The sequence below is a fragment of the Cupressus sempervirens genome, chromosome 11 (assembly GCF_028749045.1).
Source record: "Cupressus sempervirens isolate cs-2001-9-10 chromosome 11, ASM2874904v1, whole genome shotgun sequence".
Lineage (NCBI taxonomy): Eukaryota > Viridiplantae > Streptophyta > Pinopsida > Cupressales > Cupressaceae > Cupressus > Cupressus sempervirens.
The window spans coordinates 371,269,040-371,283,484 of record NC_143128.1 but is presented as its reverse complement, the minus strand read 5'-3'; the positions used below and the strand labels follow the sequence as shown (position 1 = coordinate 371,283,484).

The following is a 14,445-nucleotide window of genomic DNA, read 5'->3' as shown; positions in this document are numbered from 1 at the left end:
CAGACTCGCACAAGAATTCAATCGAAAATCCACCATCCACAGGCTTAGTTCAAAAATTTATTTGTTCGACAATAAAAAGAATATAATACATCATAAAGCATGGGCTAGGCAAAAATTAAAAATATGAATAATAAATCTCTATATATCCTCTCCCTTTTACATCTTATATTTATAAATATCCAAAGGATATCAGTTGCTTTTCTAACCATCACAACTTTTCATAGGCAACTAATCAATGCTTAATATATTTCTTAATATAACCGGTGCTATAATTGGCGGTTATATCATTGCTTCATTTAAACAATGTTAAATTGATTTGTAAAATAATTCATTTTCTAGCCAACTATTATATTTCTCCGATCATGTGATTCTGCTCGTTTCCTGTGAGCGCCTTCAAAAAAGGCAATCGCATTCTCTTTCCACCCGCATAGAATCGCATCAACAGTCAGAACTAACAATGTCCATAAGCGTGAGCCCCTTCAAACATTGAAGTGATTTAAATCTGCATAATGGTAGCCCATGCGGAATCCTCCCAACACGTACGTCAATAACTCCTGCAAAAAAAATCAAATCGCATGTTAGAACCCGCATGGAACAAAAGATAGTCTGTATTATTTAAATCTTTGCCTTAACCCAAACGTGGCACTTGTATGTATGATGTGGTCAATATCTGCTTCATGTGAGGACATCCTTGAATTCCTATGCTCCACATCACACAAGCACCTACTGCGCCAAAAAGACAGAGTTAGACAGATGTAAATTATCAAAACGTGACAAAGATATATAAAGATATTCCTCATTTGATATTACAGATAAAGGGGACTGTTGCCATGACCAATTGACCCAAGCTTTCCTGCAACAAGCACACATGGAGATGAGCTCAAGCGTTTTGATATTTGAACTTTCCTTACTTTCTACCCCATTTGTTGCTTCATCCAATCACAAAGGACTACATATTTCCTTTGATCTTCTCTATCCTTCAGTTCATCTTTGTCACCCAGGTCTAAATCTTCTTTACCGATATCAACAAATTTCTTTTCCTTGTAACTCCAGATTTATTACGGTTCTTCCTTCTTCTGCAACCGTCCACAATAACTCTCGAAAGGTTTCCGGATGCAGGGATTGCGTCACTCCTGGACAAGGTTATTCCGAGTGTAAACTTATGAAGCTGTGACTCTCCATACATCTCAAACATGGCCTTCAGTACAGAATCTATTTTAACGTGAATGATGAGTTCCACTTTCAATCTGACATGGATGATCGCTATGTATAACTTGTCATCTTCATATTTATTGAATACGCGATCATCCATGTATCATTGGCATGCAATCTACTTCATTCCAAGTTACAAGAGTAACATCAGTTGACATAGGGACAAAGTATTGGGTATTGTTCAGTTGGAATTTCATAAGTTTCCTTTAAAACTTTATATCCGTGATGGTATCATTCAAAGACACTTCTTTCTTATTGTTGTGCGATGAACTGACACTTGTAGCACAATGTTTGCCAAAAAATGCTCCTTGGATCTCACTGAAAGAAATCCACTTTGCACTATCATTAGAGGCATGAAAGAATTTCAAAGTTGCAAGCAACTGAGATTTTCTCCTTCAATTTATGCTCTCGTATTTGTATCAAATTCTTGTGCTCCTATTGGCAAATTATGGAACAATGGATGTTGTGGATCCAAAATATTTAATCTATTTTTAAATTAAAGGCCATAACTGCTGCTAAAACTGGAAATTGATAGATTCTACTTCAAGATAGATACAGTTCAATTTCCTGACAACTCGGAAGATTCAGAATTTTAACTAAGACCCTACAGCCTCTTCTCCATTTGATGCAGTAGTCAGCATCCATCTCTAGATGCATAGAACTGAGGAGCAAGCTCTAGAAGCCAAGGCACATCTATTCGTGTAATATTGCGAATATAGTTCCTATTAGTGCAAAACGCAATTGCATCCAATCCTCTTCACAAGAGATTATAGGCAATCCCATCTGTTGCACATATCCTTTAAATTGCCTGTAGATATTCATGGCATGACTGAAAGGATGACCATTCACAAAGCTTGACCAGCACCACTTCTGAATATTTTTGTTGAGAGTACTAACTTCAAATGCCCCAACATCTGATCATACTCTCCACAACAATGGTGGCATTAATCTTTCTCTACTCCATGTGTTCATCTGTCTACAACAGGTTCACCACTTATAGTAGATTTTCATTTCTTTCATTTTCCTGCCTGATACCTGAATATCGTCTGTTACACACGTCCCAGATTGGAGTATTTTTCATTCTACTATTAAGTTTGGTATTTTCAGTTCTGAAGGCATCAAGAATGCAATAGAACAACCTCCAATTATAAAACATGCTGTATGCCCAACATGATGAAGATAGGATGGCACATCTTTTGGGCAATCCTCCTAAATAATCCAATCAATAGTTGGGAAGTCCAAGCCTCTTGAAGCAATATCAGTTGCAAAAATATTGTTCCATTTGTAGAGTACCAATAATCCTTGACTCTTTCAACCTGTATTGATTATGTCTAAGTCACCGAGAACATTGAAGTTGTGATAGGATTACAATTCAATGATGCTGAGAACCCCATACCAAAATGCGGTCTGCCTTGTCAGATATCCGCACCTAGAATTATGACTAGTTAAAGAGAGGAGTCTCATAGTGAACAAATATTTGTGGTGTGCATAACATATGTGCAATTAACATATAGAGCTATGATCTAAATCCTTAGCATGAAATGGTTGCAAAAAATTAAGCTCCATCAGTGGCTCTTGTTGGGGATGTACGCTCCTTGTGAGCATAGCGAGATCTCAGTTATCTCTCGAAGAGTAGACCGTGTACCCATGCTTAGCATGATGCACATGAAATTGTGTGAGCCCCCGACCCCAAAAAAAAAAAGTAAACATCACTTCTTTCCTCGATCAAATATCCGATTCTGATCTTGCAACAATTTGGATCTCATGAATATGATAACAAATCGCCCATTAGTAAAATCTGATCCGTTAGTACATATAAATCGATTATCATACGACACATGCATCTCCTGTTCAAGATTAGAATTTGCATTTACCTTATCAATAAGATCACTTGAGAGAAAATAAATTTCAATATTATTCAATCCAAACATCTGATCTCTTACTTCATTGATTTGGTTAGTATACACAAAAGAAAAATCTTCAAAAGATGGATGATGAAAACTTGAAAGCAATTCTTTAAGCATATTATTAACAAATGTTATCATAGAGTCTTCAGGGATACTTACCTCAGTATGCCATTCATATTTCATACCTGTATCAAATGCATTATTCTTATGAGCAATACGTACTGTTTGTGCTTCATCGATGCAGTCCTTAGTATCAGACTCTTATTTAGCCTTTGACAAATCTTCGGGTACATTGTAATCCATGTTGAATAGAACCCCCTTATGTTTTTGATATTCTAAATGCAAATATTGATTGTAAAATGGATTGGAAAATGGCTCTTCCTCTGAATACATTGCTCCACATAAGCTATGATTTTTATTATTTTTAGAATCATCCTTAGGCATTTCATCATTGTGCTGATATATTTGATCTAAAAACTCTTCTTCAAACACTGGACTCAAGAAGGCATCCTCTGGAATATCCTCAAAAGAAACTTCATCTGAAACTTCTTCATGCTGTCCTACTTCACTTTCACAAAATATTATGTCCGGATTCTCCATTATTTCATTGCGTAAGAGATCTGAAGTGATTTTGTAATCCTTCCTAGATGCATCTTCTTTTTCATGTATGCTCACATTGTCTTCAAAATCTAAAAATGTAAAAGGGCTATATTCTTCATTCATTTCTGCTAGTTCATCATGTAAAGGATCATAACATTTTTTGAAATTGTATCTAAACACATTTCTCTCTATACTTGGACTACAATACTCATTTTCAACAAACATGTCATTCTCCTCAGAAGTGTAAGTGTGTGATTCTTCTGATTCATTGGTTTCCTCATTACAAAAGTCATATGGATTTGTCAAAATGAATAACTTTTCTTGTTCATTGAATGTTTCATATGACATATCTATTATCTCATTAATCTGATTTTCTTTGTATACAAGAAGAAAAATTTGACCACCCTTTTCAACATACTTTTGATATTCCACATCTAACAAGTTTGAAATCTCATCCACAATAAGAGAGTCTTCTTCATTATTTCCATTTTCTTTACAATCTAATTCCTTACCAGTCTCATCATGATCGGATTTTTCTTGGATTTCTTCTACAATAGGATCTAAAACATCATTATGTTCTTGCATTTCTTTAGTACATTTTGCTTCATCTTCAATACCTTGATCCCATATCTGAAGAAGAAGTTTCACATCAGGCTCCTTCGGCGAAATTTGCAACTTGACAATTTTGTTTAGAAACTCCTTGTAAGGAGGTTTGACGCTTGATGGAATCTCATGATAATTGTTCATCACCCTCAAAAACAAATGTGCTAAAGTCTCGCCTTCATATCTTTCCAAATTGTAAAAGGCGTCAAGTAGAGACATGTCAGGATCCTCCTCCATGTTGCAGCTCTGATCGTTATACTGCTCATAGCACATCTCTTCTTCGTGGCTTGCATCATCAAATTCATATAGGAACCATCCTTCAAATTGTTTCCAAGAGGAGATACACTGTGTGGGTAATGATTCATATGCCTGTCTTGCATTGTACTTCAAAGTCTTGGCAAACAATTTCATTACTTGATCTTCTGCACAAATCTCATAGACTTCTATAAATGTATAGAATGCATCCAAATGTCGAATTGCCGATTCATCCCATTCTCCATGAAATTTTGGTACCAATTGTGAAAACTTTGGAGATAACCTGCTAATTTCATAATCAAAATTGTTGAAATCCAATGGCCTGATGCCATATGGAACAAAAGGCTTTCTCTGAAACGATCGATGCATTTGAAAGACCATCTACAATTTCCTTCTGAGTTTGCTCCCTTAGCAGAGTCACTAATGATCCGGGCACTCCTTTTGTTAAAGTACCAATCACAATACAATAGAGTCGCCACCTCCAAATGGAGGACATGAATAAGCTTCAAGAATTTGAGTTCTTCCTTCTAGCAGAGTGTATCTCACCTGTGTCAAGGATTTAAAGAAGACACACAATGCTCTACAAGTTACAATCTCCACAAAGCAAATAGATTCATAAAATGATTACGAGATCAAAATCTTCATAGAAATTAAAATGCACAATATTAAATGTAAAAACTTATTAATCCAAAATTTCAAATATATCAAATTATTTTAACAAATTAAATAAAATCTAACTCTTACTAATCTGCAATCAGAAACTCTTAGGGTTTATTCTGCAACTTCCCCAATAGAGTCGCCAATCTATTGATTCCCAAAATTGCAAATTGGAAATCCAAGAGCCTACCACTTCTCCAATAGGACTTCTCAATCAATTCTGGCCAACGAACAGGAATACCTCTAGATTCCCCTGCACTTCAGGCTCCGCTACACCCAGGCGGGTAAGTCTTCACCTCAAACGCTGACTGTCTGGTTCAAGGCTTTTCTATAGCGAATTTAAGCTTTGGAGTTCTTCGGTTGGCAAGGTCCTCAAACTCGATCAAAATGAAATTGAATATTGGATAATGGTTGAATGTACTGTTAAATTGAATAATAATTAATTTGATGCTTGCAAGAAGGAAATTATAGATTTTCTGACTTTAATAATAAAAAGACCAGTGCCTTTGTTCATCCGGGCGATAGAGTCAACTTCAGAGAATTTTTACATACAACTTCATAATGTTCAATGCACTTATACTACCAATAATTTTAATAATCCAAATGCGACAGATCAATTATAATCAAGGTTGCATGGGTACTCGTACCCACACCCCTGGTACTCGTACCCACGTACCCAAGTACCGGGTACACGTATCCCACGTACCGGGTACTTGGTGGAGAGCATCATAGCTAAGGACCTTGATTAAGATTCTGATTTTTTTTTTGGTTTTTGGTTTTTGTATTAGCTTGTTGTTTATCAAACTTAATTCAATACCAAATCAGTTTGAAACTTTGATACTCATTAACAATAAACTTTATCACTGTTCAAGTTAAAAGTTTATCATTTGCAATATGTCATTGTCATATGGTTTAGGATCTTCTTGTTCATGTTTAAAGTCTGCCTTCTTTGTTATGCATCTAAGCATTTATCATGTATTATTATTTCAAACATATAGCAAATCTGAAACTGAAAACAGTACATTACATTTGCAAACTTTATCACTGTTCTTGTTTTGAAAAACCATTGTCATGACTCATAAAATCAGATTTTTTATAAATATAAAAGTGTAATTTTTAAGTAAGTTTGACATACCCAAGTACCTCCGTCCCCAATTATGAAAAATACTTTAAACATTTAGCAATAGCATATATATATATATATATATATATATATATATATATATATATATATTTGACTTATGGCTTATATTTTCAAATTTCTTGTTTTGAATGCTCAATGTCATGACTCATGACAGATATTTTGATTTTTATATTTTCTATAAAATATTAATTATATAGAAAAAAATTAGGCTTACACACGTACCCCCGTCCCCTATTTTGAAAAATATGCGTACCCGTACCCGCTCCCGTACCCGTTCCCGTTCCCGTACCCACGTACCCATGCAACCTTGATTATAATGCAATCTTAAATTAGTCTAGATTGAATTTTAACTCCTCTAGCTGAGAGACAAACTGGACAAAGGTACGGAAACAATTTACTATTTCACAACAGCAATGATGATCAAATCTAAAATGTTAATTGACCATGTCCACTTATCCAATATCAAAATCATATACAGAATACTAAAATATAATTACGAAGGATGATTCGCCTGCAGTTTAAATCTCCATGCCATTAAAGATAAACAAAAGACATTTTATTTTATTTAAAAATAAAATAATAGACTTTATATTACAAAATCATAATAAACCCCTTATTCCTCCATACAATAATAAAATAAAAATATTTTTTTCCTAAGTGAATAAAATGTGTTCCGATGATGCATTGTTTTATTTTCATATGAATATCTCCCTATTTATATTTTAATGAGATAGGGATGTGACTTTTCAAAGTGAAAAGTCATACTATTAAAATAAATGATTGCACCCTTTTAATAATAATTATTTTTAATCCTTTGGTTAACAAAAACCTTTGGGGAACAATTATTATTAATTCATTGGCGATCACTTTGTAAAATTTAACTCCTGCGATGAGACTCATTTCTTTATAAATTTAACTCCGATAGATATAAGCATTCTGAGCACTTGCGGTTAGCATTCTTGGACGCACACCTATGCCTCATCATTTGCCCCTAACCATGTCGGAATTGCACTGGGCATAGATAGGATAAATTTGCGATCATTGACCCTTTTACATATTCATTCTAGGCATAGCCTTGGTGAATAACTCATTCACCAGTATTGAGTGTGGGAGCTTGAATTGGTGCCGCAATAGAGACTGCAGCTCCTTTTAACTTACGGCTCCTCCAGATTGTTAAAGCCCTCTCCATCGTTTGAATATTATTTTAGCTATCGTCGATGTTCTAGCCCATGCATTTAATCTTCATATCCCTCAACATATTACTTGAATTCTGACGTCTCCTGTAACTTTGTAATTCAAAGAGATATAACTCGAGGATAACATATTTCTGAATATTTGTTGCGGAAGACCTTGACACCTGTAGACATCGGGCTGCTAAGGAATGTGTATGTCTCCATATTATAGACGATATCAAACAATACATATTTAGTTCTTAAATGTTTATATTCTCTGTTGATTTTAAGCCTGACGTGAGTGCTATTTGTCACCATACATCCAGGACTTATCAATGGAAAACTGGAAAAATCGTTTTTCATAGTTCCTTCCAATACTCGCGGCAACAATATAATATATCTGGTATTTCAGGGAATTTCGGATGAGTTTCTCCATTCTTATCAAGGCTCTTCACTTTGTTCCCAAATCTCCTATCTGCATAACTGTCTGCAGTGATTAGAATACGATGGAACTCCTTGAACGCACTTATCAGGATACATATTTGTTTCTCATGTTGCAATTAAATCTGTGGTTTGGCAAGCTTATTACTTTCTGAGTATTACTGGAAATATCATCTGCTGAACATCTATATTTTCATTCTTTTCTCTGTACATAATGACAGACTTCACAGTGGTATGGGCTTATTTTGGTTCTAGCAATATGAATATAAACTCTCAGACCATTCTACAAATCTGTGCATACAAGTTTGATTTTGAACCTGTACATGTTCAACACAAACATCCATGTTATGAGAACTGCTATTTTATTTCCAGTCTCATTGGCTGTCGTCAATAACACTCTCAACCTGTAGGCAGAATTAATTTGTATTTTTGAGCAGATCGTGTACAATGTTAATATCTCAATGATTTACTTTTAAATAAGAGATAGCCATGTACTAATTGCTTCTATTGAATACTTATACTGAAGATTAGCTGCATCTATTTTTTATAGCTATCCATATTGTTTGAAGATCAGTGGCATCATCTGCTCTTCATTAATATGCCAAAACAACATTCTTTTATCTCTGCAGTACAACTTGTTAACGGCTTTGAGCTTGTTTAGAGCTCCAACTCCTTTTGACTGAGATATTTGACCACTTATAGGAATGGCTTCCACATTTGCCCACTCCTTGCAATAAAAATTGGAGACTTTAAATTTAGGCGCTATCAGGTACAAGGCAGCCCTTTGAAGACTCTTTCCTGAGCACCTACGACCTGTAGTGAGGTCTGAATTTATAAGTTTTGCAAGCACCTATGATTGTGGTCTTGACGCACTTGAAGACAAAAACAATGCTGATGCTCATAAATGGTGGTACTTCCATGGCCAAAAATACCAACACTTGCAATCCATTGGCATCAAAATTTTATCACAGGTTAGTTTTTTAATCTTAAGATTCTAATTACTAGTTTCTTGTTGGTAAATATTCAAAACTCTAATTTCTAGTTTATTATTGGAAAATTTGCAAATCTTGATAGGTTGCTAATTCATCATCATCTAAGAGGAATTGGAGCACATACTCCTTCATCCACTCGATAAAACGCAACCGACTAAACTCCAAGAAAGAAGATAACTTGGTGTTTGTGCATTCAAACTTGAGGCTCACAACTCACAAAGAGAATATCTACAAAAAGGGGGAGGCAAAACAATGGAATGTCGAACCAGAGGCCGTGGAGTTGGAAGTCTACTTTGATGCACTTGCAATTGAAGATGGTGATCCTGAGATACATAGTACTGATGGAGCTCATCTTGAGGCTACGGCTGAGACTACGGTTGAGACTGCTGACACTAGTGGCACTAATTGTGCTTCTAATCAGCAACTGCCTAATGACGATGACTCTAATGATTTTTGATGATACATTGATATTTGTCATTTGATCACATATGAGTCTATGACTGATTACTGATTACTGATTCAGTGATTAGTAATTTTGACACTGTTGTTTTAAAGACTAAAGTTTAAAACTGAAACATTCATATGGTATTATGGTGGTATATTTTGACATTTTGTCATGCCATTCGAACAAATCATTAATATATGTGGTGGTTGAATTTGCTAAATTGTTTTCGATTAGCATAGTGGTGTATGAACTGGTATGTTGCAGCACACGCACACACACACACACACATATATATTTTTAAATCTTGTACAGACGAACCCAAAACAAACCCGAACCCAGCCCAAAAATCTTTTGATCAAATTTTGAACCCGAATGTCGAACCCGCATCTGAACCAAAATCCGAACCGGCAACTTAGTTTTAGGGGACAGCAGGGGGTGGCAGAATAAAAAAAATTATATATATATATATATATGAATTGTTCAAAATATATTAATATATTATACGGCCAGCCAAGGCTGACTATGAGATGAAATTCAGGCAGGGCCTTGGGCACCATCTAGAGATCCACATGCTCCTCATTAGGTTCCATAAAGACTCTGTCCTTTGCAATCTATCTCCACACTCGCTATAACCCATAAGAGGCTTTGTGTTGCATTAATGGTCTTCTTATCCTTCAAATCAAGCTTAGGCTTATGTAAAGTTGGAAAATGTCTCTTGATATAACCTAAATTCTTATAGTTAAAATTAGAAATACGTCAAGCAAAGCTCCTCTACTGCAATTTGTTGCTTTTTTTCTAAAGTAGATGACTTCAAACATATGTGAGGTAGTTGCATCTTATTAATGTCAGTCTAACACAAAAATTCTAGCATAAATATTACAATTTCCATCTGTTACATTTTCATCCACCAAAACTATTCCCCAAACTTCTAAATAATTGGCAATACCCGAATTCTATTTACAAATTGTAGAGTTTGATGGCTAACCCAAACCCAAGATCTTGTTACTCCCATCATCAACAAATCAAAGTTTGCAATTCAGTTCTATATGAATAATCTAGCCCCTTCCACAATCCAAGGTCCCCATTGAAGACCTTGTCCCTCAATTTCGCTTTCAAAACACAAACATGAAAATACCTACAAGCAAAGTCCTAATCTTGATTTGGCCCCACAACTCATCTTCATCCAACTCTACTGCTACTCCCTAGCTAAACAAAGCTTCGAGAATTTCCCAAGTAGGGCTCATGAAGCCAAAGCCATTAACAATGCCTCGAACCTAAAATTAGTATATATTGATTTCCTCAAACATCTCCTTATTGCCATTATGATGCTTGTTGTTTCATTGACCAATAAAAAATGTAATATCCCTAAAGGTGCCTCTAGGGTTCCACCTTTCCATATCAACCTCTACCTAATCACCAAATTCCCCAAATTAAGGGTGGTTTTTCTTCTTCCCTCCACTCTTCCTTCCACATGTTAGAAAGTGAGCATCTATGCTTAGGAGGGCCAATATCCTCAAAACGGCTCAAATGGCTCCATTCTTAATGATGCCAAAGCCAATCATGCCTACTTTCAAACTTGTCAAGGGTCCTAACCTACCATTGATCACCACTTGTCCTATTCTTACTATGCCCACCTTTATTCTAATGAATATCCTAGCACCTCCAATGTATATCCTTGCCATTTGAATTTCAAATTTCATGCCATTGTCCACCTACTCTCCCATACTCTCTTTTGCTTACTATCACTTTCTACCAATATCCCATATGCCACCATCTTCCCCCCTATACAATTTTTATTTATTTATAATATATATATTTATATAAGTGATTTTCACTAATTGAATAAAAAATATATAAAATTATATAATAGATAATTTAATGTGAATTTATCAATTATAAAATGATGAATTATTTACTTTATGTCAACTTATTTTCCTTTTTCTTTTTTATATTATGTATTGATGGCCAAATCCAAGCATTCCAAACCCAAGGTGAAAATGCATTATATTGGCAAACACGAATTCTCAGCCCATATTGAAAAATATGAAATCTGCAATATCTATCTGAGCAAGAACACCTTAATGCAGCCAGCTAAAGATCATCTTGTTAACAATGAGCACCCAAAAATAGATAGCGGGCATATACACGAATCCATTTGGATCAAACAAGATAATCATGTTCCGAGGAGAAGTCCATGTCCTTGAATATACACATCAAATGAATATGCAAGACTATCATAACATGACATAATTTTGCAGGTAGGATATTAACTATTGTGTATAATCAATAATTTATGTAAATATGAGTGGTTTTCTGAAGCAATTAAATACAAATCATCTATACTCTTGATATATGAAATTCAATTCAAAGAACATTTTATCTCAATGTAATCTATGTAATTACTTCTATGGCACATTGATACACTTTTTAATCATTCATAAATAGAGTCAATAATTTATGTAGATATGAGTGGTTTTATAAAACAATTAAGAACAAATCATCTATAGTCTCCATCTATGGAAATTCAAACCAAAGAACATTTTTTCTCTTTTTGACCTATGTAATAACTTCTATTGTAAATTGTTTATTTTTATTCTTGATGCAAATTAATTTTATCTAGATGCAACACCTACGTGCCTTTGGCTAGCATGTTAGTAAAAACTCCATTTATGCCATATTGTCATGTGAATCTATAAAACCCCATACTCTTCCAACGATCTATACCCTACAAATCAGAAAACAGAAAATGCATTTCTAACTATGAGGCAATTCTTCCTGGTGTGCTCTATATAAGGAATAATGTGAATTTGACCATAAAGAACCACCTATAGTATCTCTCTAAAAGTTCCATTTAACCCACAATGTGATCATGTTGGCCACCATGATACTCAATCGGTATATTAAAGCCAACATTAAGGGTCTGTGTTGTCCTCTGGAGCCCTACTATGGCTTCTTGGCCTTGCTGCTGATGGTTTCTCAGATCTCTATCATGGATATTAAATCGCATCTAATCATGACTCCAAAATTCAATCAGCCTTTTGTAGTCAATTACTTCATATATTAACCATCATATTTGGTTCCCCTGGTCCTGTAATCCTTTACCTAGCCGCCCAACACAGATTCCGAATAAACCTATGATCGTGTCCCACAATAATCTGTTTGGGGGCACACCCGCACTACAGCTCAAGCATTGGCCTTCAGTCACTTAATTATTTGCAGTTTACGGCAAACTTGCCCTCTTGATAATGCAAACTAGAATTGTAAATGATGGTAAATGCAAACATGCTGCATTTTAGTTTTCGTCACCATATGCAACTCAACATTCTGAGCTTAACAAATTGATATGACTTCATACATAGAATATTTATACTAATATATGTGCTAACAGAGAGATATAATTTCTGTCACTAGAGAAATTAAAATGAGCACAGCCATTTCAATAACCCATCATATACTTCATATTAGAAAGAAAGCATCCCAGACCATCTCTGGCCTAATAAAACATTTGATAAAATAAATAAATTTACAATTGTGTTTCCCAAAAAATCACATGCAACAACTGATGGATAGCATACAATGTTAGTGGACTAAGAAGTATGGGATAAAACTCCCAGCTTACACAGAATAAAGATACTGCGAGGTTAATCAGTATGTCCTTTTTCTCAGAGCGTGCATACCTGCATATCAAGCCAAGAAAGAAGATCCATAAGAAAACTAACTGATGATGCTCAGTTAAATTAAATATTTCATTAGTGCATAGCCTACTCCTGTACTGACATCGCAGACATTTGAACTGATACCATAGGCAATGGCATACTAAACTTCCAGTAGCCATAATATTTAAGCACATCTGAAAAAATGGACATAGTCTATGCAATGGAGAAATAAGAAAGCTTACAATATATTTCCTACCTAGTGAACACATTAGACATTCATTGGTTTCCAAATCCTTTTACATTAACAGCTATGTTTTGAAGCTATAATTAGAAAATGGAAAATCAAGCTAGTACCCTAGTTGATTCTAATTCTTGATAATTTCTCCTCAGAGTTCAAGAACTTCAAAGAAACAAGCCGAATTATTTCAATCTCCATTTCAAAGAAATATGATAGCTTGAAAAATCATGTTTTGTGGTACACAAACCCACTCCACAATCATTTAGTTCTTATTCCAATCTTATAAAACTATATTTGCATTTCTTCCATGTTTTATGCAAATGCAGAATGATTTTCACTCTTTTTTAACCCTTGAGAATTGAGAAAAGCTTAGAAAGGATGACCTTGGGCCCCAAGGTACAATTGGTTGCTTGTCAGCATATCTTATATCCTTTGAAACCTGTAGAAATCAAAACTATATAAATCTATGCTCTTCAAAAAATATTATGCAAGCAAACCAAACTTGAACATGTTTTCAAAATTTTAAATAGTTCCAAGATTAACATTCGGTGTCGGCAAAAACTTATTCATGTTTTATCAAGATAATGCATATTTTAAAGGTAATTGGTTCAAAAACTCACATGCTTATATCATTACATGTCATGTACCAGCAATAGATAAGAGTAGGATAGATAAATGATAGCTTAAATATTAAAAGAAATTTTATTCTCAACAAATAAGAGTAGGATAGATAAATGATAGCTTAAATATTAAAAGAAATTTTCTCTTAATGTGTATAACATGTTGATTTTATATGATATATTGAGGTGGTATAAATTATTCAAACGTGAATTACACAAGAAGAAATGACTTCAATCATTTCCTACTTAAGTCACTAGAAAAAAATCTCTATACCAAAAATCAACCACCTAGACCTATCAAAAAGGATAAAACTGGTATCAAACAGCATCAAAAGAAAATAAACCCACTTATACCAGTCTTCCTGAACATATCCAGCATTAAAAACATCCTGCACATACCAAAGATTTAGAAGAACTGCAGCCAGCATGCAATTAAAATTTGGATCTGCCAGATCAGTTCCTAAAGTAGTCATGCAGAAACAAATAGCTGACATAAACTTTTA

The 14,445-nt window shown here is 34.6% G+C and overlaps 1 protein-coding gene across 1 annotated transcript in view; it reads right to left on the bottom strand.

The window, feature by feature from the left end:
• CJD1 (Chloroplast J-like domain 1) overlaps positions 1 to 14,445 on the bottom strand; it is a 99,244-nt gene that overhangs the window by 9,572 nt on the left and 75,227 nt on the right. The window contains exons 5-6 of the mRNA XM_089808806.1: positions 13,706 to 13,761; positions 13,048 to 13,105 (exon numbers count right to left, since the gene is read on the bottom strand). Of these exons, the coding sequence (XP_089664932.1) occupies positions 13,048 to 13,105; positions 13,706 to 13,761 (114 nt within the window). The remainder of the gene's footprint in view (positions 1 to 13,047; positions 13,106 to 13,705; positions 13,762 to 14,445) is intronic.